The sequence below is a fragment of the Cervus elaphus genome, chromosome 7 (genome assembly GCF_910594005.1).
Source record: "Cervus elaphus chromosome 7, mCerEla1.1, whole genome shotgun sequence".
NCBI classification, from domain to species: Eukaryota; Metazoa; Chordata; class Mammalia; order Artiodactyla; family Cervidae; genus Cervus; species Cervus elaphus.
Genome location: NC_057821.1, coordinates 28,334,104 through 28,358,399, shown reverse-complemented (window position 1 = coordinate 28,358,399; position 24,296 = coordinate 28,334,104). Strand labels below are relative to the sequence as shown.

General features: G+C 47.2%; 2 protein-coding genes across 14 annotated transcripts in view; one reads left to right on the top strand and one right to left on the bottom strand.

The window, feature by feature from the left end:
- Positions 1–24,296, bottom strand: part of LOC122697304 (BOLA class I histocompatibility antigen, alpha chain BL3-7-like) — a 210,274-nt gene that overhangs the window by 28,182 nt on the left and 157,796 nt on the right. The gene's annotated exons all lie outside the window — the stretch shown is intronic.
- Positions 1–24,296, top strand: part of LOC122697302 (MHC class I polypeptide-related sequence B-like) — a 183,139-nt gene that overhangs the window by 38,683 nt on the left and 120,160 nt on the right. The window contains exons 1-5 of one of the 5 annotated variants that reach the window (XM_043907946.1): positions 4,080–4,365; positions 6,959–7,219; positions 7,467–7,754; positions 8,338–8,616; positions 8,745–8,879. The exons of 3 other annotated variants lie outside the window; for them this stretch is intronic. In XM_043907946.1, coding sequence (XP_043763881.1) covers positions 4,296–4,365; positions 6,959–7,219; positions 7,467–7,754; positions 8,338–8,616; positions 8,745–8,879 — 1,033 coding nt within the window. In that variant the 5' untranslated portion in view covers positions 4,080–4,295. Of the gene's footprint in view, positions 1–4,077; positions 4,366–6,958; positions 7,220–7,466; positions 7,755–8,337; positions 8,617–8,744; positions 8,880–24,296 lie in introns of those variants that run through there. One more of the 5 variants, XM_043907947.1, reaches the window with a different exon arrangement.

Sequence of the window (24,296 nt, the reverse complement as noted above, 5' to 3'; positions counted from 1 at the left end):
GTCACATCAGATCATTAGGGAATAGCTATACTGGGGAGTTTGATTAGCACACCATAACGAGTCAAGTTAAGGCTCTGCGGTTGATCAGGAACATCTTGTTTTGTTTCCATGGGGACAGATGCAGGGGTAGGCAGTGAAGGGGAGCAGAGAGCACGTCCCACCATTGGCATGCTTACTAGGACAATCACGAGGGCACAGTTTGCCTTATCCTTGAGTCATGGGGCAGGTTCTGGTTTCTGCTCTGCCAGGCTGCAACAGCTTACTGCAACAAACTCATTGTACAATACAGGAATTATTTAAAAATCAGGGCTTCCCTGGTGACTCAGTGGTAAGGAATCAGCCTTCCAATGCAGGAGGCACGGGTTTGATCCCAGATCTGGGAAGATCCCACATACCGCAGGGAAACAGGCCCATGCACCACAACTATTGAGCCTGTGCTTTGGAGCCTAGGAGCCTCAACTACTGAGCCCATGTGCTGGCAAGTATTGAAGCCTGTGCGCCCTAGAACCTGTGCTCGGCAGCAAGAAAATTTACAGCAGTGAGAGGCTTGTGAACCGCAACTAGAAAGTAGCCCCCGCTCATCACAACTCGAGAAAAGCCCATGCAACGAAGACCCAGCACAGCCAAAATTAAATAAATAAACATTTAAAAGAAATAAAAATAAAAATCAGTATTAAGAAAAATATAAATTTTAAATGTTAAGTCTGGGGTTCAAGTTAGAACATTACCAGGCAAGCTGAGATATCTGAAACATGTTGAAAGGGAGAGTTTACTGTTTTTCTAACCATGGATTTCATTGACTCAAAAACTCTTAGGATTATTGCATGAGTCATGGGGTGGGGCGATGGTTCAAGATCAGTTCCTGACTTCATGTTTCTGGTCCTTATTTAGAGTCAAAGCAAATTAATTCCAAAATGTTCAAAGATGAAATCAACATCCACAGTGTCACTGAGTAAATGTAAAATCCTCAGGAATTCAAGAAGATTCTACTTTTGCCCCAGGAATGACCTCATTGTGGGCAACTGAAGATCTAGGGTCCTTTCTGATGCTCCCAGGATGTAGGGGCTACTAAGCTATAGCCCTAAATAGGTTATCCTTTCTACCTAACACATCCCACAAAGAATTACAGCCAGCTTCAGAGATCTCATCTGAACTAGGATTTTGGTTTTCTGGGGTTGGTTCTGTTTGAGCATTTGTGTGGGCTTAAAGTGTCACAGGGGCTTCCCTGGTGGCTCAGATGGTAAAGCATCTGCCTGCAATGTGGGAAACCCAGGATCGATCCCTGGGTTGGGAAGATCCCCTGGAGAAGGAAATGGGAACCCACTCCAGTACTCTTGCCTGGAAAATTCCATGGACCGAGGCGCCTGGTAGACTACAGCCCATGGGATCGCAAAGAGTCGGACACGACGGAGCAACTTTACTAAAGTGTCACAACGATTTTCTCCTAATGATATTTCTTTGAGGGAATTTGACATCCACCCTAGGTGACTCTGGGGCTTGTCTGGTGGCTCAGTGGTGAAGAACCCACTCACCAATGCAAGGGACCCAGGTTCGACCCATGGTTTGGGAAGATCCCCTGGAGAAGGAAATGGCAACCCACTCCAGTATTCTTGTCCGGAAGATCTCATGAACAGAGGAACCTGGCAGGCTACAGTCCATGAGGTTGCAAAGAGCTGCATACAACTTAGCGACTAAACAATAGTTCTACATCTTCATCGTGGTAATGGTGACATGGGCATGTCTAAACTCAACCAGCTATGTGTTTCAAAAGGGTGTTTTATGTAAAGTATGTACTTTCAAAGTTGATTTTTAAAATATAAATCTCTTTGGAATGAGTCTTTTGGTTAGGTAAACAAAAGAAACAGGACACCTTGTCTTTTTGCTGAGAGCTGTGCCTTGCACATCTGGAGGGAGAGACTGGGCCCCAGTGGTTGGGCAGTAACAAAAACAGCCGTCTACGTATGCATTCAGAGAGAGACCAAACAGTTACAGCAAACTTGAACAAAAGACAGATCTAGATGAAGAATAAAGATGTTAGAAATCATAAAATTCCAGTTAAAAATTCATCTCCCCTGTAGCTTTTTTCTCCCTTTCTCTTATTTTTTTCTTTCTTTAACCCTTTCCCCTTCCCTCCTTCCTTTTCCACTCTCACTTATACAGTTTATCCCCTCGCTTTCACGTCCCTCATCCGGGGCCGGTCAAGGACCAAAGCCCGTCAGAGCTCACTCTGGCATTCTGCAAAGGCTGAAGCACCGCACGGCTCTGCAGCTATTGTATCGTTTCAGGAAGCCACCCCGGTCTTTGAAGAGTCACTCTGGGTCTAGTTTCCTCCCTAAGGTTGACAGAACCTCGGTGTGTGTGTTTTCCTGGATCCTGTTTCTGCTTTCCTTTGCGGTGGGCGGGACGGGATACGAAGGCCAGCTCCGCTGCGGACTCTTTCCTTCCCGGGGCGACGCGAGGCGGCGGGGAATGTACTTGGATCCTAGAATTCAAGAGCGGCCCCGTGGGCTCGGCGGCTCGGAAAAAACCTCTTCAGAATCGACCCAGAGAGTGCTTGAAATAAGTCGGGTTCAGGTATCTCCCTTCGGACATACAACTGGGAATTTCCGTGGACCCGGGCATATCTGCGTTTTCACAGCCTGAAGCCTGCAGATGTTCATTGTTGAGCAGCTTCAGAACCAGAAACCTAAATGTAGCTCACTCCTCTCCCAACCTGCCCATAAATTCCTTCATTCTGCTTTTTTTTTTTTTTTTTTTAATCCACGAACAGCATTTCTTCCCTTTAAGCCAGAGTTAGAGGGGAGGGGCGATCTTCTGAGGGTTTGCCGAGCCCCGCCCTGGATTATGTAACGTCCCAACTCTCGGGTCGTTTTCTGTTTCCTTTCCCGACCCTGTAGTGGTACCAGACGTCTGCGGAGAGAAAGAGGCCCGTGTGCCGGTGAGTCCAGGGGTACAAAAGAAAGAATGGAGATAAAGTAGTTTATAGAGCAAAGCAGGGGAGCCTGGAGGCCGGGTGGGCAGAGGAAAAGCACTTGGTATACCGGGCTAGCTGCGACGGGTGCCGGGGGAGGAGGCAGCCAGGGCTAAATCCAGGCGAGCCCCCCAAATCTGGAGTCCTACTTCCCAAGCAGAGTAGTTGGCATTATCTCTCATTACAATCATCCGGAGCTGGGAAACAAACAGCATGTTAACGTTAGTATTAAAAGTCTTTGGGGGGAGAGGGAGAGGGTTCACCTAAGTGAACCAGCTTGCTGGAGCAGCCACACCCAGCAAGTCTTGGAAAGAAGACTGAGGAAAGGGCTTGTCTAGCGGTCAGGAGAGCTGGCTTCCATCTGCCTGTCTATACCTTCACTACTCATTTATTTATTTATTTTTGGTTGCTCTGAGTCTTTGTTGCTGCACGTGGGGGCTTCTCTAGTTGCTGGGAGCTGGTCTAGAGTGGGGAGGGGCCGTTCAGTAGTTGTGGTGAACCAGTGAAGTGGTTCAGTCGTGTCCGACTCTTAGTGACCCCATGGACTGTAGCCTACCAGGCTCCTCCATCCATGGAACTTTCCAGGCAAGAGTACTGGAGTGGGTTGCCATTTCCTTCTCCAGGGGATCTTCCCGACCCAGGGGTCGAACCCAGGTCTCCTGCATTACAGCAGACGCTTTACCGTCTGAGCCACCTGGGAAGCCCAGTTGGTACAGGGGCTCAGCTGCTCCCGGGCCTGTGGAGTCTTCCCAGAGCAAGATGGAACCCATGTTCCTTGCACTGGGAGGCAGACTCCAACCACTCTATGCCTCCTATCACTTCTGAGCTTTAGCAGTGAAAAAGAATCTCTCTAGGTTGGGAAAGGACCCACTCTCTGACCTGCTAAGTAAATTATGATGGTCAAAGTAATTAACAAAAATGATGCGAAATCTAAGAAATGTTAAAACTTTCTGAGGCATGACATTTGGGCCCATAACAAAAGTATTGCATAAGGATCTTAGTGGAATGGTTAGTAATGAGAGGCAGAGTAAAACTGAGCGGCGGAAGTGAAGTGAAGTGAAGTAGCTCAGTCGTCTCAGACTGTTTGCGACCGGGTGGACTGTAGCCTACCAGGCTCCTCCCTCCATGGGATTCTCCAGGGAGGAGCCGAGGGAAACTGTTAATCTTGGGCCTGGGGCAGGGCTGGGGACGGGGCCGGGAGCCGGCCACGCGCAGAAAGGGATTTGTCAGCCTGAATTCCGGTTCAGTTCCCCGCCGCGGTTCCTCGGGTCCGCCAGTTTTCGTGCGGTCCTGGAGCTTCTGGCAGGGAGACAAGATCTGGGCCATGGGGCTCTCTCTTGTCTGGCCGTTTCTAGCCGGAGCTGCCTTTTTTGTGCTCCTGCGTACAGCCGCCGGTGAGTGGGGTTCATTGAGGTCTCAGTCCGGACGGAGCCCGGGGTGGTTTCAGGGGTCCGTGTGGTTAGTATTCGATGGGATTCGGTGAGCGTCGCGGGGACCGTCTCAATTGCGGCGGGGGTTGGGCGAATAGAGGAGTTGGGGGAGTGGGAGGAAGGTGAGGGCCGGGGGTGGGGTGGGGTGTAAGGTCAAGGAGCGGCCGGGAACTTCACTCGGTGTCTGGCGAGCGCTGCATCCCGCTTTTCAGTCTCTTTCCAGTTCCTAGCCTCTGCTCTCCCTGCCCTACCTGCCCTCCCCGGGTTTCCTCCTCATCACAAGTCTCGGCCCTCAGATTCCCCTGATTGACAAGGCAGCCTGGTCCCCACCCCGCTCCTTGTCGCTCCCCCTCCCCCGCCCCGCTGCTCTCTTGAATGGCGCCCAAGTTTCTTCCAGGTCCCAGGCTCAGGCGATCACTTCTTAGCCGTCTGTGGGGCGCCCTCTTCGGCCCCTGAAAGCTGCCCTCTCCTATTCTTAGCTCTGCCGTCTCTTATTTCTGGCGGCTGGAAACAAGGAGTTTCCAGGCAGGCGGCGTTAAGGGTCCTCAGCCCCGAGAGTTAGGGCCCTTCTTCTAGTGACCCGGGCCTCTGGGAAGGGGCAAGCTCGATCCACACTCTTCCTACTGCTATGGGCACTGTGGCTTCTCCTGAATCACTGACGGAGGTTAGGTTTGAAGGCTTTGGAACCAAAGGATTCTTCCTGCGGTTTCCGTGGTCTCTCCTCCCCTCCTCCCTTACTCCCCCCTCCCCCACTAACGTGAACTCTAATTTTCCGCTGTGCCTGTGGTCCCACAACTGAATCTCTTCCTACCTCCTCCCTTGCTGGCCCTCGAGCCCCCTCCGGATTTGCCCTCCCCGCTCCGTGCTGCCCCTTCCCCTCTTCGTTCTCTGAGCTCTTCCTAGGGCGTCCCCACCCTCATCCCTTTTCCCGCTACAGGTCACCCCCCCCCACCCCGTCCCCTCATGGGTCTTTTCCTGCGAGGATCGGTCACCTGCAAGGCTTCTACCTCCCCTCAGCTTTCACTAACCTTACTTTTCCTGGGATGACTTTTACCCATGGATTTCCACTCCAAATAGGTGATGCCCTATTATCATCACCAGGAGGGAGCTCTCCCGCCAATGATCCCTGGGCCTTGAGCACAGAGCCCAGCCCCTGGGGGAGGACCTGTCCCCCACTTGACACCCATCTTCCTACCTCTGCCCCCGTGCAAGCACCTGCTCTTGGCCCTCTTCCAAGGGGGGCCTTTAACCCAACACGGCCCCTCCCCCACTCCTGCATCCTGAACCTCACCACCCTCTGGATTCCTCCACTCTCCAGGCCACAGGTGCTGGACTCCACTTTCCCTGGTCCCTCTGCAGCTCCCCCCATGGCACCTTGCCCTGCTCCCAGCCTTGTCCGAGTGCCTTGGACCCTCACCAAGTTCTCATCAATCACAGGCCCCCTGGTGCCCAGAATCTCCACCTTACCCTCACTCTTCCTCACCCAGGGCGTCCCTCCTCTTCTGTCTTTACCTTAACCCAAGATGGGGGCGGGGGTCACCCCTGAGCCATGCTCATCCCTTGCCCCTCAATCCCAGGCCCTCACTTCATCTCCTCTGCAGTCTCTTCCCTTCCCCCACAGTAGGAATACTGCCCTTGGTCCACTGCCCACCTCCTTAGCCTTCATCACCCTCTCTTTGGTTCCATGAGCCCAGTGGGCTCTCACTACCTCAGTCTTGTATCCAAAATCCTTGTTTATGCCACTTTGTCACAGGCCTTTCCTACAGGCAGTCTTCTCCCAGGCCCCCACCTCCTGCTTGCTGGATGCCTGACCCTGACCCTCCGTGGAGGTGTGACGTCACTCCCTCCAACCCCTCCCACCACGTAGGTGCTTCCCAGTGTGCACCTTGGCCTTCAGTTCTATCTTCTCTTGCCACCCTACTCCTAATTCCCATGACCTTTGTGCACATGGACTGACTCCTCCCAGGGGACAGCCCCCACCCGTGGCCTCACCAGGCCTCTTTGCACTCTGGGCCCAGACCCACTCCTTCACCTCCCCCAGGTTACTGGCCCACCTTCATCTCTTTTGGGGCCACAGCCCAGCCCCTCAACCCCTCTGCCTCCTGCCTCAGCCTCCCTGGAGCCCGCCTTGTCCATGATGAGCCTGCACCAGGGGCGGCAGCTCTCCATCTCACCTGACCCCCCTCTGACCAGGGATCCCTCTGGTCCTGGGTCTGACACTGCCCTTCCCTCCCTCTGACTCCACCTCCTCCTCCCTCTTCCTGCCTCTCCCCTTGCCCTCCTGCCTAGACCCTTAGAGAGCCAACGCCTCCCTGCCCTGGCACTTGTCCTACATGTGTGTCCATCTCCACCCTCTTCCTCCACTCCTCCATTCCCCTCTCCCTCCTTCTCTTTCCCATTTTTCCTATATGGAAATCCTCATTCTGGTCCCTTGAACCCATGCTTGTTCTGCATCCTCAGCACCTGGAGTAGGTCAGGACACAGAACTTGTCTGTTAAACACCTGATGTGCACTTGTCTCCAGAAAGCAGCTTCATCTGCGGTTCCTCCTTCCCCAGGATCCCACAGGCTTTCTTACAACACTACGGTGCTGTCCTGGGATGGCTTTGTGCAGGCCAGATTTTTTGCTGAGGGATACCTGGATGGTCAGGCCTTCCTGCACTTTGATGACACGAAGTGGAGGGCAGAGCCCCAGGGACAGTGGGCTGAAAGGCTGGGAGCAGAGATGTGGGAGACAGAGTCCAAGGACTTGAACGAGGCCTGGAAGGAGCTCAGGAAACTTCTAGCAGAAATCCTGTCCCTGCAGGAGGAGAAAAGAGGTGAGAGGGCAGAGGGGGTGAGAGTCCTGTGGGCCATTTTCCAGGAGGGTCTGCAGCCCAGAGCACGGGCCTCTTTCCTCTGAATTTGGGGATGGGGGTGAGGAATTGGGGTCTGTGAGTTCAGCAGCACAGGGAAGACATGGAGGGGAGCGGGGGGAGCCCTCTATCTGGACTTTCTCACTTGGGTAGGAGAACAGAGGCCCTCGGGACCAGAGGAGTCACTGCTCGGGGGGTGGGGATGGGGCAGGCTTACATTCCCTCCAGGAGACCGTGGGCTGTGAGATCCGTGAAGACAGCCACCCCCGGGGCTTCCGGCTTCTCCACTTCGATGGGGAGCTCCTCCTCTCCTGCTACCCAGAGGCCCACGGATGTGCCAGGCCCCAGTCCTCGGCTCGGACCTTGGCCATGGAAATGGAGAAGTCCTGGGACACAGACGGCTTTCTAAGCAAGCATTTCCGGGCCCACGTGCAGGGAGAACTTTGTGGAAGACTGCGGGGCTACCTGGAATCCTGGACGGGCTTCATGGAGAGGACAGGTACTGACCCTGGGCCAGGCCCTTCCTCTGCCCCGATCTTAAAGCCACCGATCCCGACTTGCCCACGGAGACCCTCCCTGTCCTCTGGGCACATATGTGCTCTGTTGGCATGGTGTCCTGGGGTTTTTTTCCTGTTCTGTTAAATCCACTGTAGAAAGATGGGGGGGGGGGGAATGAACTGCTTCTGTGACAATCGTCCCGGGGCGCAGCGGGTCCTCTGATAGAAAACTGTATGAGGGGAGGTGGGTGTCAGACAGCAGAGGAGACCCTTAGATGGGGATGGGCCCCTGGCTCCCAAGCTGCCTGATCCAGAAAATTCCCTCTAGTTCCCAGGAGCCCACCCTTCACAGCCCCCTCCCCAGCATCAACAGTGGATCCAAGAGAATGAGTCCCATCCCACCCCTCCCCTTCCCCGCCAGAGGACTTGGGCCCCAGGGTGCAGAACAGACTTGGAGCAGGCCTGGGGGGAAGAGGGCTCAGCCAGAGGTGACAGTGAGGAGTAGCAGCCCTGTGCACCCCGTCTTCCTTCAAGGGAGCAGGGCTTGGCCGCGGGCCTCACTGGCTCTGTGCCCTCTCCCCACAGTGCCACCAGCCGTGAATGTGACCCGCAGCCAGGACTCGGAGGGCATGGTCCACCTCACATGTAGGGCTTTTGGCTTCTTTCCCCGGAATATCTCAGTGGCCTGGTTTCGGGACGAAGAACCCATGAGCCGGGACACCCAGGAGTCTGGGGGTGTCCTGCCTGATGGCAACGGGACCTACTATACCTGGGAAACCATAATAATTCCCCAAGGAGAGGAGCAGCGGGTCAAGTGCCTTGTGGGACACAGCGGGAATCACAGTACACACCTCGCACCCTTGGGTGAGACTGGGGTGAGCCTGGAGGGCGTTGTGACCCTGGGAGGGTCAGAGGCCAGGGTCAGGGAGAGGAGAGCAGGTTGTGGCTCTGGGGTGCCCGGCTTGTATATAATAAGGTCCTTTTCTTTTCAGGAAAGACCCTGGTGCACCAGAGATCACTGTGGATCATTGTGATCACTGTTGTTGCTGCTCTTGCTCTCATCGGATTTTGTGTGTGTGTCTATAAGTATATTAACAGGATGACAGCATCAGCTACAGGGAGGCCAGGTGAGAAATCTGGGCGGGGGTGCTCTGGGTGAGATTCGGCAGCGATGAGGATTTCGGCTCCCTGCTCTGTTCTCAGCTCTCTTTGTTTTCTGTCAGGCTCACTGCGGCTTGTCTGGGGAGCACGTGTTGGATTATGTGCTGGTTAGGAGCGTCTAGGTGATCCAGGAATCAGAGAGAATCTTTAGTAAAGTGTCTGTACCTGGTGAGGAGGGGATAAAAACCTGAAGAGGAATTCAGAGGAAAGGCGATGACCTATGTGCCTGTCTGCATTTCTTCCCCCCGGGTTTTCCGTCATTATTCAGAATCCAAGTGAAAGAATCATAAGGCTCAAACTGCATGTGATGTGCCCTTGCCAGGCCCCACTTAGAGATGTCTTGCAGCCTCTCAAATTCCTCCTCCATGAACCATCTTCTGTGTTGAATGTCTGCTGGATCACTCCCAGCCTGCACCTTTCTCAGGTTCCCATCAAGTGTCCCCATGCTAGCTGGGCTCTCCTTCCCCATAATATGGAGGACTGGTAGATATCCCTTGACCATTTGAGGAGAGAAGACCAGTCAATCCTCAGGCAACTGGGGTCACTGAGTTTATCCTATCTCCAGGTTTTTCCTACCTAGCCCCTTGGGACACAGTCCAAGGGCTCTTTAGAGCAGGGCACTGGGTCTGCACTCCGTGGCCTCACCCTGCCCCCTGAGTCAGTTCCCTTGCTCGAGGTGGTCACTGCCTTGTTAATTTGGAGGAAGGGATGGTCACTTTGACTTCTCCATCATAGAGTGGGTTGAGGGGAGAGGAAAAGAGAAGCAGAGCTTTGTGTGTGGCAAAGAGCAAAGGCAAACGTGGAACAGGAAAAAGGTGGCAGAGACTCGGCTTCTGTCAAGGCCACTTCTTCTGTGTCATTTGCCTTGTTGGGAGCATGACTTCTTATCCCCAAACCTAATTCTCTTATCAGTCAGCCTTTGGCCTGGGCATACAGGGATGGTTAGTTCTCACAGCAGCAGACTCTGTCCGTGTAGCACCCAGAGCAGGGACCCAGCAGATCTGTAGTTTCTCCCGCTCTTATCTGGGGAACATAAATTCTGGTTCCTCTGGGGCATAAATGGTTGTCTTGTATGTATTGGGGCATTTGCCAGGAAAACTGTGACAATCATCTCAAAATCACTTTTGAATTTTTTAGTGTTCAATAAAATTGTTTATGATTTCAGGTGGCAGACCTTAATAGGATTCCATGCGTACTGAATGAAACAGGAATTCAAATGGGGCGCTACTGCTGGGAGGTGGAGGGTGGGATGGCAGTCCCAGGGTGCAGAGGAGGCCAGGTACAGCCTCATTCTGGGGAAGTTCTCAAGAACCCCAATCCACATTGAAAAGCAGATCCCCTGCAGGTAGTGAGGGCGGGTCCTGGTTGACTCCCTGGCTGAGCAAGGCAGGAGGGCCTGCTCTGCCTCAGCCCAGCCCAGCACTTGGAGTGGAGCTGGGATTCCCAGGAAGGAGCAGGAAAGGCCAAGTGTAGCCTAGGAGCTTGGGCAGAGAGTGAGGGTTGGGGCGAGGCCAGCAGTGCTCCAGGGTCCGGTCGGGGAGAGTCCGGGGCAGCCCAGTGTTCCTAGACAGGGCTGCTGTCCCCTGGGCCTCTGGATGGGCTTTCCAGTTCGGAGCTGCTGGCTCAGGGCTGGGGATGAGGGGGAGGGGAGCTGCAGGAGGTGGAGGTCAGGGTTGAGGTGGAACTGGGCAGTGGAGCAGGTACTTGTGTGGGTGAGAAGGCCAAGAAATGAGGAGAGAAAGGAGCTGGGTGTGTGTCCACTCCTGGGCTGGAGGAACATGGAGCTGGGTCCTGTCTGTGAGGGAGCCTCGCATTGCGTTAGCGAATGGATCTGGGTTCAAGGCGGAAAGGCCTTGGGTTTTCACTCCTGGATCTTGTCCTTGTGTCCTGCGACTTCTGTCCCTGTCGCGGACGGTGGTGGCAGCAGGGACAGGTGATGATGCTGATGGAGTCAGGGGAGGAGTTCAGCAAGAGCTGGGGAAAAGAATGCAAAAAAAGAACAGGTGTGTCCTTCCCTCAGAGGAAGGCAGAATCTGACTTTGAAGCAACTGAAGGAGAATCTCTGAGGGAATGAAAAGCATTATTCTGCAACCAGTTGGTCAGTTATTTATTTCTTTTTCTTTTCCCCATAGCCTATTAGCCTACAAGACCTGGATCAATTCCGGACGGAGCCAACTGATCATAATGGCCTCACACACCCAGAATTTCAGTCCTTGTGTCAGGCTCTGGATCCATCAGTTCAACTGGGGAAGCTTAGAACGTGCAGCCAGAAGGCCTGAATTCAGCTCCCTGTCCTGGTCTTACTAATGTTAGGGGAAGCACACTGACTGAAACTGCCTACCCTGGCCAGGCACCATCGTAACCATTTGCATGAGTTGCTTTACAACAGGAGGTCCTCGTAAGGAACACGAAACTGAAAAGCTTACCCCCAACTGGAAGAGTTCAGGAAAGGTCAAAAGGAGACACCACATGTCCAACCACCTCCCAGAATCCTTCTCTCTGGCATCCATCTTGGCTGAATAAGGGGTGCACCACCAGAAAGGACTCTGAGTCAGAAGGATTGGCTAAAGAGAACCCGGAAACGAATCCCATCACCATAAAACCCAAGACTTTGAGCCACATGGCAGAGCTGTTCTCCTGCTTTCCCTTACCCTACTGCTCTCCACCCTGGTCCCCTTTCCCAGTAAGATTTCTTGCTTTGTCAGCAGATGTGTCTCCTCGGACAGTTCATTTCCAAGTGTTAGACAAGAGCCCAGTTTCGGGCCCTGGAAGGGGTCCCCCTTCCTGCAACAAATGAGGACTCTGGTGGGACTCTTCTTCACTGTGACTGACATCCTGACCACTCGGGGTACTCAGGGGCCAGCTTGCCTGCCAAAGGACCAGACCCAGCGACCGCAACTGAGACCCTCTTGTCCCTGGTCTCCTCCTGACGCGGAAAACTAGCCAGAGCGCCCTGACCAGTAAGGGACAAGAGGTTTTATTGACCCCTCTCATCTTTCCTCTCCTTAACCCTTCCTATCCTTCCCCTTTTTTCTAGTCCCCTGGTCCTGAACGCAGGAATCTGGTCAAAGGGCCTCAGCCTGAGCTGAGGATTGGAGACTGATCACCTCCTCTTGGCAGAGAACTCGAATTCTGGTTCTGTTTTGGTCTGGTTTCTGGTGGGGCCAAGTTCCAGTTCTCCCTTTTCTGGAGGCCCAGGGTAATGTCCCATAATGCCTGGTATCTGCAGGTGGCAGGAGACGTCTGTAAGGTCACCCCTTTTGCCGCCCTCTCCTGCCTTCTCCCCCTTCTTCTTTCAACCTGGCTTCCTTTCCTCCCTTTGAAATGTTTGAAGACCTGAGATATTTTCATTTACTCTGTTAGTACTTGGATCTGAAGTTCTGTGTCTCTATAGGAGGTTTTCTGAGAGACTGTATTCTTGTATTTAAGGGAGTGTCTGATGAGGACTGCCAGGTCTATATGTGTGTTTTAACTCTGTGTTCTGTGTTGTGATTTTTGACGGCCATTTTGCTTTGTCTGGCTACCATCTGGTTTAGACCTGCTGCCATTTTGTTAGTACTTGATTTTCTTTCCCTGTTCCTTGAGACCAGGGCTCTCAGGAACACTTATCTAGACCATCTCTAACTCCTGACACTGAGGGAAAATGTGAAAAAGCCTGTAAAAATTTTATTTATTCCAACTGTTTTTTATAAACTAGTAAATTTGATATTATAATATCTAATTCATGACTAAGCTTAGAAAATGAAGCTAGATCTTGCCTTGTGTCTGTCTAAATATGTCTTGGTATGTCTTTGTCTCTGGATAATATTTTTTAGATTAACTCGTAAATGAGCTCTATTTAATTGCCTTAAAGAAAGGTAAGCGCTTACAAATCAAATAATTCTAAATAAAACAATAAATTCCAGGTTCATGTGAACCTGGTAATTCCAGGTAAATGTTCAGTATTAAATATCTGATATTAATGTTTGTTTGTTGACCTATCTAACATAGGGATATCTTAGAGTAATTAACATTAAGTAGAATATTTTCATTGTACCTAGGTTTAATATAAGCTAAATATTATCATATCTGTTACAAGTTTGTCAATAAGGCAATTATCACAAGTGAAGAAATTTCTGAAAAAATGTAAATGAGATATGCGCTTTTAGATAAGTTCTATTAAGAATAATTATGCTTTAGGAATATCGGTCTAAAATAGTCTCTCTAGATTGGGGTAACTTGAATTTCTAAGGGTTGTGCTAAACTAAGTGTTAGAAATCTGTTGAATAGTTAGGTCATTTCCAAAAAAATTAAATTTTGAAACATTTACTACTCAACACTGATGTCCTTTTCCAGAAAAACTAAAGAGATTTGGGACTATAAATGAATAACATTTGGTGCCATCCTAAAATGTTTTAAGAAAGCAAGGGTTTTCAAAATTATCACTGGTATTTATGCTCACCAATCTAAAAATGCTAATATAAAAGTTAGTTCTTGGTTGCTAACGGAAAGTAGGAAGTGTGTTTTCTGTTAAAAAAAAAAAAGATACGAAAAAATACTAAAAAGAGTTATGCATGATCAGGATTTTTTAAAAATTGGATTACAATTAGTTAGATAAATGAATTTTGTTAGAAATGACACAGCTATAGGAAAACTGGTTAGTGCCAACTAGGTCAATATGGCAGAGTCGACTTTCACTAGACCTTGAGCCTCGGTATTTATGCCCATTGTGACACGTCAACAAGCTAAATGATACACCCATCAACATTGACTAAATCTTGCCAAATGTTCTAAACCTTTTTAATTGATTTTTTTGACAAAACTTCCTAAATCGAATTTTTTTGAAGTTTTTCTGACCTCTGGCTAAATTTGGGGTGCTTCAGCTGCTGCTGCTGCTAAGTCACGTCAGTCATGTCCGACTATGTGCGACCCCATGGATGGCAGCCCACCAGGCTCCCATCCCTGGGATTCTCCAGGCAAGAATACTGGAGTGGGTTGCCATTTCCTTCTCCAGTGCATGAAAGTGAAAAGTGAAAGTGAAGTCGCTCAGTTGTGTCCGACTCTTCGCGACCCCATGGACTGTAGCCTACCAGGCTCCTCCATCATGGGATTTCCCAGGCAAGAGTACTGGAGTGGGTTGCCATTGCCTTCTCTGGGGGTGCTTCAGAAGGCCCCTGAAATATCCCAAAGAGAGATATTCAACTAATTGTGTTTATTTGGTTGGTTAAATTACATGAAAAATATTATCAAATAAATGCTCTCATATTATAATGTGTGGTAAAATTACTAATATAGATATGCTAGAAATTATATGGAGTTCTTAACATTCTGATATGTCCTGGTATTCTAATGGAAAACCTAATGACTTCACAGAAGTTAACAAAAGGACTGAATGAACCAGTGAATATGCTTATAACTTTTATGATTTCTATCTGAAAAATTACAGGTTTGAATCCTGTGTTTTCCGGGAGTAGGGAAAACCTTCCTCTCAAACTAATTATGACAATAATTTGGTACAATTATACATTATAAAGTGAAAGTGAAGTCGTTCAGTCGTGTCCCACTCTTCGAGACCCCATGGGCTGCAGCCTACCAGGCTCCTCCTTCCATGGGATTTTCCAGGCAAGAGTACTGGAGTGGGTTGCCATTGCCTTCTCCTATACATTATAAACAAAACAATTATATTTTCTTTCTATCTGACTCCTCCAGAAATTGGAAACTCTTAGGTTTCCAGTAAGTTTATCAAATGAATTAGAAACTTTAACTCACTAACAGGTATAAAATCTCAAGGAATTTTTGAGACCTTAAAAAGAGAAGAATTCACCTAGATTTATTAGGCGAAATCTGTGATAAGCCTTTGGTGTGAGTTTCCCAGCACTGTTTTCTTTTAAAAGTTCAGTCTGTGACTCTAAATGTTTCAGCAAAAGAAAAAGTCTATGATCAATTATGGTTATATAAATAACCAGACAAAAATTAGTGAGAACAGACCTATTTTGCAAACAAACTAGTCTTAATTTGGTTATATTTGATAAAAATGAGGGTAATTTTAGGGAGAAAAAGATGTTTCAATAAATGTTAAATCCCAGTTTGTTAATGGAGGTCTGTGTCTAGTAAGACTCATTTCTTGGATAGTTCTTTGCTGTTATGTGATATTAATGTAAAATTTAATAGAATTCTTAAAGAACACCCTAGGTTTGTTTCTGAAGCTTATCTCTGAAATCTATCTTTGGATGAAGATCAGATGCCTCATGACCTGCAACCAGGACTGGAAAAAGACATAATTTAAGGGACTGTCTCCAACCTGGACGGAAGGACTTTTTTTATCAGGTATTCTTAACTAGCTCATGCACAATGAAACTGAAGGCCACTATACTGGATTGGTCTATAGAGAAGACAGCTGACCTGATCGCACCTTAAAATGATGCTCAAACGGAGGAGAAACTACACTACACCAGGATGAGAAAATGATGACATCAGAGGTAGACAGCTTGCCCAAGATGTTGGACCTGATTTGTATGATCATTTATAATGTTTTCTTGACTTCTTAGACCTTTGCATATAAATCAAATGCTTTTCTATCAAAAGCTTGATCCTATGGTAGTTTTAGAAATCAATCCAATTGTTGGGTTTGTGGCCAATTACCTGTCTAGTTCTGGGTTACGTTAGTAAATTTCTCTACTACAAGGCTCTAACTGGTTGGCCCTGAGAAAATTTACTTAAAAAAAAATTATAGTCATATTCAGGTCACTATTGATATTACTAGATGGGATCTCCTCACCTGGCCAATTAATAATGCCTGCTCTGACTCTGGCCATACATTTGAGTTTTCTTTTATTATTCAAGTTCAATCAGAGCAACAAGCAAAGTTTCAGCAAAGGAAAAAACCTCCCACAGTTATGGGATGGATTTATAAAGATAACACCAGGCTATGGTAATTTAGGTTTAAAGTCTCCTCTATGTTGGAAACAATTAAATCATACTAAAGAGAATCAGTCTAGTAACACTAGAAAACTGGGCTATGTGCCTATAGACAGTGCCAATATATAATTTGCCTGGAAGATAAAGATTCATACAGAGTAGACTAAGTCAGATGCCCTGGGACATACTGGCTACATCAAATGCAAGCTCTTAACTTAAGTCTTACTTATGACTTTACTAATCCTGCTGCCTATGTTATTTGTATTTCACCTGTTTTACAAAATTGCTGTTTCTTACACTGCCAAATGTGTGACTGAAGCCTCTGATAAAATAATATATAGTTCCATATGAGAATGATGATGGTAACAGTGTAACTCTAGATATGGGAAGAAGCAACAAGAGGGAATATTTTCCTGGACCAAGAGGATAGTAAAACAGGTGGTTCAGAGAATTTTGGATACTGTTTTATGGCCTAGTCCAGTAACAACACATTGAGTGGCCTGTCAACAAAATCTTTGCCAAAGCTGAAAATGGATATTCTCAGCACCATGGGATAAAATGGTCATGAAATGCCCCGCTCAAAATCATACTCAAGTTTATGAGCAAAAAGGGGCTCTGTCAACTGAAAATTGACACTTGCCATCTATGTCTACAAAGATTAAATCATGGCCACTGCAACTGCTGACCTTCAACTCCCCTGAAAGGAATTCAGGGTGAAAATCAGGAAAGAGGCACTCTGTGCTCTGGGAAAAAATGGCAGAACAGGCCTTCATATGGTTAGATCTGTTCAGGAGAAGATTTTATGAGTCCCAATACTTGCATCTTCTCATACCTAGAGAAACACTGACATCATTAATGGTGACATCTGCTTTGTCTATTAAGGAAAATTTTACAATTAAAAGTCAAAATAGAGTAGCTATGGTTCAGACATCCTGGGAAATAACTAGGTGATTAGTTCAGTTCAATTGCTCAGTCGTGTCCGACTCTTTGCGACCCCATGAATCACAGCATGCCACTCCTCCCTGTCCATCACCAACTCCCGGAGTTTACTCAAACCCATGTCCATCGATCGGTGATGCCATCCAACCATCTCATCCTCTGTCATCCCCTTCTCCTCCTGCCCCCAATCCCTCCAAGCATCAGGGTCTTTTCCAATGAGTCAACTCTTCGCATCAGGTGGCCAAAGTACTGGAGTTTCAGCTTCAGCATCAGTCTTTCCAATGAACACCAAGGACTGATCTCCTCTAGGATGGACTGATTGGATCTCCTTGCAGTCCAAGGGACTCTCAAGAGGCTTCTCCAACACCACGGTTCAAAAGCATCAATTCTTCGGTGCTCAGCTTTCTTCACAGTCCAACTCTCACATCCACACATGACTACTGGAAAAACCATAGCCTTGACCAGACGGACCTTTGTTGGCAAAGTAATGTCTGCTTTTTAATATGCTATCTAGGGTGGTCTTAACTTTCTTTCCAAGGATTAAGCGTCTTTTAATTCCTGACTGCAATAACCATCTGCAGTGATTTTGGAGCCCAAAAAATTAAAGTCTGACACTGTTTCCACTGTCTCCCCACCTATTTCCCATGAAGTAATGGGACCAGATGCCATGATCTTAGTTTTCTGAATGTTAAGCTTTAAGCCAACTTTTTCATTCTCCTTTTTCACTTTCATCAAGAGGCTCTTTAGTTCTTCTTCACTTTCGGCCATAAGGTAGTGTCATCTGCATATCTGAGGTGATTGATATTTCTCCCAGCAGTCTTGATTCCAGCTTGTGCTTCTTCCAGCCCAGCGTTTCTCATGAGGTACTCTGCATATAAGTTAAATAAGCAGGGTGACAATATACAGCCTTGATGTATTCCTTTTCCTATTCAGAACCAGTCTGTTGTTCCACGTCCATTTCTAACTGTTGCTTCCTGACCTGCATACAGGTTTCTCAAGAGGCAGGTCAGGTGGTCTGGTATTCCCATCTTTTCCACAGTTTATTGTTATTCCGCAGTTTATTTTCCACAGTTTATTGTGATCCACACAGTCAAAGGCTTTGGCATAGTCAATAAAGCAGAAATAGATGTTTTTCTGGAACTCTCTTGCTTTTTCAATGATCCAGCGAATGTTGGCAATTTGATCTCTGCTTCCTCTGCCTTTTCTAAAACCAGCTTGAACATCTGGAAGTTCACAGTTCACATATTGCTGAAGCCTGGCTTGGAGAATTTTGAGCAGTACTTTACTAGGGTGTGAGATGAGTGCAATTGTGCGGTAGTTTGAACATTCTTTGGGATCGCCTTTCTTAGGGATTGGAATGAAAACGGACCTTTTCCAGTCCTCTGGCCACTGCTGAGTTTTCCAAATTTGCTGACATATTGAGTGCAGCACTTTCACAGCATCATCTTTCAGGAATTGAAATAGCTCAACTGGAATTCCATCACATCCACTAGCTTTGTTCGTAGTGATGCTTTCTAAGGCCCACTTGACTTCACATTCCAGGATGTCTGGCTCTACGTGAGTGATCACACCATCGTGATTATCTGGGTCGTGAAGATCTTTTTTGTACAGTTCTTCTGTGTATTCTTGCCACCTCTTCTTGATACCTTCTGCTTCTGTTAGGTCCATACCATTTCTGTCCTTTATCGAACCCATCTCTGCGTGAAATATTCCCTTGATATCTCTAATTTTCTTGAAGAGATCTCTAGTCTTTCCCATTCTATTGTTTTCCTCTATTTCTTTGCATTGATCGCAGAGGAAGGCTTTCTTATCTCTCCTTGCTATTCTTTGGAACTCTGCATTCAAATGGGAATATCTTTCCTTTTCTCCTTTGTTTTTCACTCCTCTTCTTTTCACAGTTGTTTGTAAGGCCTCCTCAGACAACCATTTTGCCTTTTTGCATTTCTTTTCCATGGGGATGGTCTTGATCCCTGATTTCGGTGTTGACCATCTGGTGATGTCCATGTGTAGAATCATCTCTTGTGTTGTTGGAAGAGGGTGTTTGCTATGACCAGTGCGTTCTCTTGGCAAAACTCTATTAGCCTTTGCCCTGCTTCATTCTGTACTCCAAGGCCAAATTTGCCTGTTATTCCAGGTGTTTCTTGACTTCCTACTTTTGCATTCCAGTCCCCTATAATGAAAAGGACATCTTTTTTGGGTGTTAGTTCTAAAAGGTCTTGTAGGTCTTCATAAAGCCGTTCAACTTCAGCTTCTTCAGTGTTACTGGTTGGGGCATAGGCTTGGATTACCGTGAAATTGAATGGTTTGCCTTGGAAACGAACAGAGATCATTCTGTCATTTTTGAGATTGCATCCAAGTACTGTTTTTTGGACTCTTTTGTTGACCATGATGGCTACTCCATTTCTTCTAAGGGATTCCTGCCCACAGTAGTAGATATAATGGTCATCTGAGTTAAATTCACCCATTCCAGTCCATTTTAGTTCGCTGACTCCTAGAATGTTGACATTCACTCTTGCCATCTCCTGTTTGACCACTTCCAATTTGCCTTGATTCATGGACCTAACATTCCAGGTTCCTACGCAATATTGCTCTTTACAGCATTGGACCTTGCTTCTATCACCAGTCACATCCATAACTGGGTATTGTTTTTGCTTTGGCTCCATCCCTTTATTCTTTCTAGAGTTATTTCTCCACTGATTTCCAGTAGCATATTGGGCACCTACTGACCTGGGGAGTTCCTCTTTCAGTATCCTATCATTTTACCTTCTCATACTTTTCATGGGGTTCTCAAGGCAAGAATACTGAAGTGGTTTGCCATTCCTTTCTCCAGTGGACCACATTCTGTCAGACCTCTCCACCATGACCCATCCTTCCTGGGTGGGCCCACACGGCATGGCTTAGTTTCATTGAGTTAGACAAGACTGTGGCCCTGTGATCAGATTGGCTAATTTTCTGTGATTATGGTTTCAGTGTGTCTGCCCTCCGATGCCCTCTCGCAACTAGGTGATAGTATGCGTGTAATTTCAGACTAGACTTTGTATTGCTAAACACTTGAGTTTTCTGAGTCGTGTCAGGCTTAGATGCCACCATTCTCAAAACAATGTCTGCTGGAAACTAGTAACTGCAACCTTACTTTTTATAAGATTAGGCAACTGGCTACCTGGCTACAAGTCTCCCCGATGTGCCAGATCCAGACTGGGTTTCAGGCCTATTCTTCTAAGAAGAAACGAGATTTATTTTGTCTATTAAAATTCCAGTTATCACTCCTCTAACTTTTTCTAATTAGGTCTGTTACACCAAAAGGCAGACCAAGGGATTGAGATTTTAATCATACAAGACTCAGATCTAGGACTTGGAACTCAGGAATACTTCCAATTTAGTGTCTGTTCTCCAAGCTGAGGCAGTCCCATTTTGACAGGAAATTATCACAGCCATAGTTGCCTAGTTCCCTAAATTAAAACTGAGCAGGACTTTGTGGGGCTCTGGAGTACAAATCTGTTTTGTGTTCTCCATTTTTTGTCTGTAGGATATAGGCTTCATTCAGCCTCCTTGACCTTCCCTGAATTCCAAAGGGTGGATCCAAACAGTTGCTAATCAGGGAAGGGAGGGGATACGGAAACAGAGGAGAAAGAATCAAATGGTGGTACAGCCTTGAGACAGGGTCCTGGCTCCTACTCGAAAAAAACATATGTATAACAATGTCTTTGAGTTCTTCTACAGAACTGGAGCCTCCACCCAGGTGGAGGATGGTAACTTCAGACTGAACACAAGATTCCCAGAGCACAGCTCTGTTTCCTCACCAGCAACCAGTCAAAAAAGGTCACAAACCTTGCAGACCTCACCCTAAATGTTGCCTTCTGTTTCCGGCCTTCTGTGATGACCATCCTGTTAGGTCTCCTGTTTGGCCCCTGTCTATTCCATCTCTGAGAGAAGCCAATTTAGTTTCAAACTAAATTGCTGTTATTACAAGGGTGGATGCTGGTTTCAGGCAAAAAAAATACCTTGACTTAGATCAGGTAGAGAGAGACTTCTGCTCTGCTAGGCAGGCCTTGACCATGCACAACAGGAAGAAGTTACAGAAGAAACAGACCTCCGCCCCATTTCCCAAGAAGTACCTTGAGTATGAAGCCTCTCAGCGGGGAGTTGTCAGGGGAGTCACACTGACTGAAACCGCCCACCCTGGCCAGGCACCATCATAACCATTTGCATGAGTTGCTTTACAACAGGAGGTCCTGGTAAGGAACACGGAACTAAAAAGCTTACCCCCAACCGGAAGAGTTCAGGAAAGGTCAAAAGGAGACACCACATGTCCAACCACCTCCCAGAATCCTTCTCTCTGGCATCCATCTTGGCTGAATAAGGTGTGCACCACCAGGAAGGACTCTGAGTCAGAAGGATTGGCTAAAGAGAACCCGGAAACGAATCCCATCACCATAAAACCCAAGACTTTGAGCCACATGGCAGAGCTGTTCTCCTGGTTTCCCTTACCCTACTGCTCTCCACCCTGGTCCCCTTTCCTAATAAAATTTCTTGCTTTGTCAGCAGATGTGTCTCTTCGGACAGTTCATTTCCGAGTGTTAGACAAGAGCCCAGTTTCGGGCCCTGGAAGGGGTCCCCCTTCCTGCAACAATGGCACTTTTCCTTTTGTGTGTGTTCTGTTACTTATTTTATTATTTGAAAATTACTTTATTTTTATTTTATTTTTTGTTATTATTTTTGAAGGTGTAGTTTATTTTCAACATATCCCTTTTCCCTCTTGATGCTTCAGTTTCTTCATCTATGAAATGGCAAAAACCGTGTTTATTTCCAGTTGTGGTTTAGACCATTTAAAGTATTAACATATTTGAGGTGGTTGCAGCTGTGCCACACTAGTCATTAACTTTATTTTTGTTTTCTTAGAATACATGGATAATAATTAACTTATTACCAATAAATTAAGGAGTCAAATATCTGTGCATGGTTTCTCATAAAATAGACTATTATTGTAATCCTCTCTGTTTTAAATTTCTGTCTTCCCACTGGCAACCACCTTCAATATCTTTAGCTGATTTTTTTTGGCTTTACATCCAAATCTCTACATATGATGCCTTTGACTCTTTGGTCACAACCAGTCTCCTGCATTACTCAATGGCTGATGCAATAGCTGATAGTCATTGCTCTCTTGCACTCTTTACATTCCTTCACTTTCCCAGTTTATTTGTATAACAATCATGTTTAGTTCATTCAGCTTTTTCTATCCTGTGACTATTATACTCACACGTAAACTCTACTATTTTTTCTGCACAACATCTTATTCTCCCTGAATTGATAATATTGCCTTTGTTTTTGACTCATTATGTTCTATGAAGCTGTCACTAATAGAACTCTGATGATTCTTCTATCTGTATGACTCTTTAAAGAAGTGAGGGTACTTTGGGTGTTCTATCAGTTTTTGCTTTTTGGAAATATCCTCCTGGGCCTTTCTGACATGCCCCCACCTGGACTGGATTATTCTGCATCTGGACGACAGCCACCCTCCTAGGATCTCCCTTTACCACCCTCTGAACAGCCCTTTGCTTATTTTTTTTTAATTCTTTAAAAATTATTAATTAACTAATTGTTGGTTGTGCTGGGTCTTCATTGCCTGGCATGAGCATTCTCTTCTCGCGGCATGCGGGCTTTTCATTGCTATGGCTTCTTTTGTTGCACAGGCTCTAGGACACACAGGTTCAGTAGTTGCGATGCACGGGCTCAGCTGCCCTATAGCATGTGGAACCTTCCCAGATCAGGGAACGAGCCCGTGTCCCCTGCACTGGCAGGTGGATTCTTAACCACTGGACCATCAGGGAAGTCCAAAAGTGTATTATTCTTTGGTTTGATGAATAGTTTGGCTGGGTGAAGAATTTTATGCCAGAATTCTTCCCTCTGAAATTTGGAGGCACTGCTCCATCCATGTTTTTCTTTCTCTCTCCTCTTCTGAAGAAACTGGGGTGTGCGGGCAGTAATTTGTAGGCAGGGCAGCAGCTGCTCATTGAGTCTCTGAATTTCACACATTAATAACCAAACTGTTTCTGCCTTGTTTTCCTTCTGACTCGATTACCAGAGCACTTCTCCATGCACTATATTACGGTAAGCCAAATTTGACATTAAGAGGGTGTGTGAATATTATAACATGTGTTAATTCTTGTTGATAATCTATACCTTTGAGTGTCTGAAATATGGTATGTCCTAAAGAAGGACACAGAAGGCAGAACCAAAGAGCTAACTGGAGAGAATTTAGTGACCAGGCTATTTATAGAGATGCCGGCAGCTAACAGCAATAGGAGGCAGAGCCCCCTGGAATTAGAAATAGCAGGAAGCTATTACTCCCTCTAGACTGAAGGGACAGCAGAAGGCATTTGTTTCTAGATCCCAGCAGAGCTGTAGCCTCCCAGAGGGGTCACTGAACATATGTTACCATTGTAGATAGAGGTATGTAGGGATTACTGTTGTGCAGCCCTGGAGGTAAGTGTGGGGGCATCCATGCCTTGAATCCTCTCCTCCCACATGATGGTCCCTGCAGTGCCTCCTAAGGACAAACCCAGCCGGAAGCCAGAGAGCAAAGACCCCAAGTGATGTGTTCTGTGAGAATAACTGGAAATGTAAGTGATGCTCCACAAGTGGTTCAGAACCCGGAGAGCAGACAAAGAACAATTAGGATGTTGAGATTATACAGACTCTGTGAAATAAAAGCCAAGATGCATGTCTTCGATTGTAAGAATAAATGTTGGAAAAATGACAGGCATTGGCGGTGGTTTAATCACCAAGTCGTGTCCAACTCTTGTGACTCCATGGACTGTAGCCTGCAGATATTAGGCTTATTCTATTCATATATGACCTCAAAGGTCATGGCTAGGTGGAAGGGAGAGGAAGTAGCTACAGATATTCATGAAGAAGAACAATCTCCAAAACCAGACGGTGGTGAGGTCTCCATTAATCAGGATGGATGATCACAAGCTGGAAAATCATGTAAAAGGACCTGTGTTCATTTTGTGGAGTATGTATCAGAGTGTAGGCCTAGAGACCACTGTCATGGTGGTAAATGGGGGTTAGAGTGTAGTCGCTCAGTCATATCTGACTCTTTGTGACCCTATGGGCTGTAGCCTGCCAGGCTCCTTCATCCATGGCATTTTCCAGGCAAGAATAGTGGAGTGGGTTGCCATTCCCTTCTCCAGGGGATCCTTCCCACCCAGGAATTGAACTTAGGTCTCCTGCACTGCAGGCAGAGTGTTTACCATCTGAGCCACCAGGGAATCCCGAATGGGAATGGTACCCACAAATTCTACTAGCACGTGAGGGTGTTAACCTGCTGGGTAAAGGGACTGTAACTCCCCTCGAGTTCTCCCCAGATAAGTTGCGGCCCTGTGCTAACCTGCTCTTTAAGGTGGCAACCCACTCCAGTATTCTTGCCTGGAAAATGCCATGGATGGAGGAGTCTGGCAGGCCCCAGGAGTGCTTATCCCATTGAATACTTGTTTGTTTGTTTTTCTTGTTCAATAAGTTCATTATTGTCTGTATCTGAAAAATCT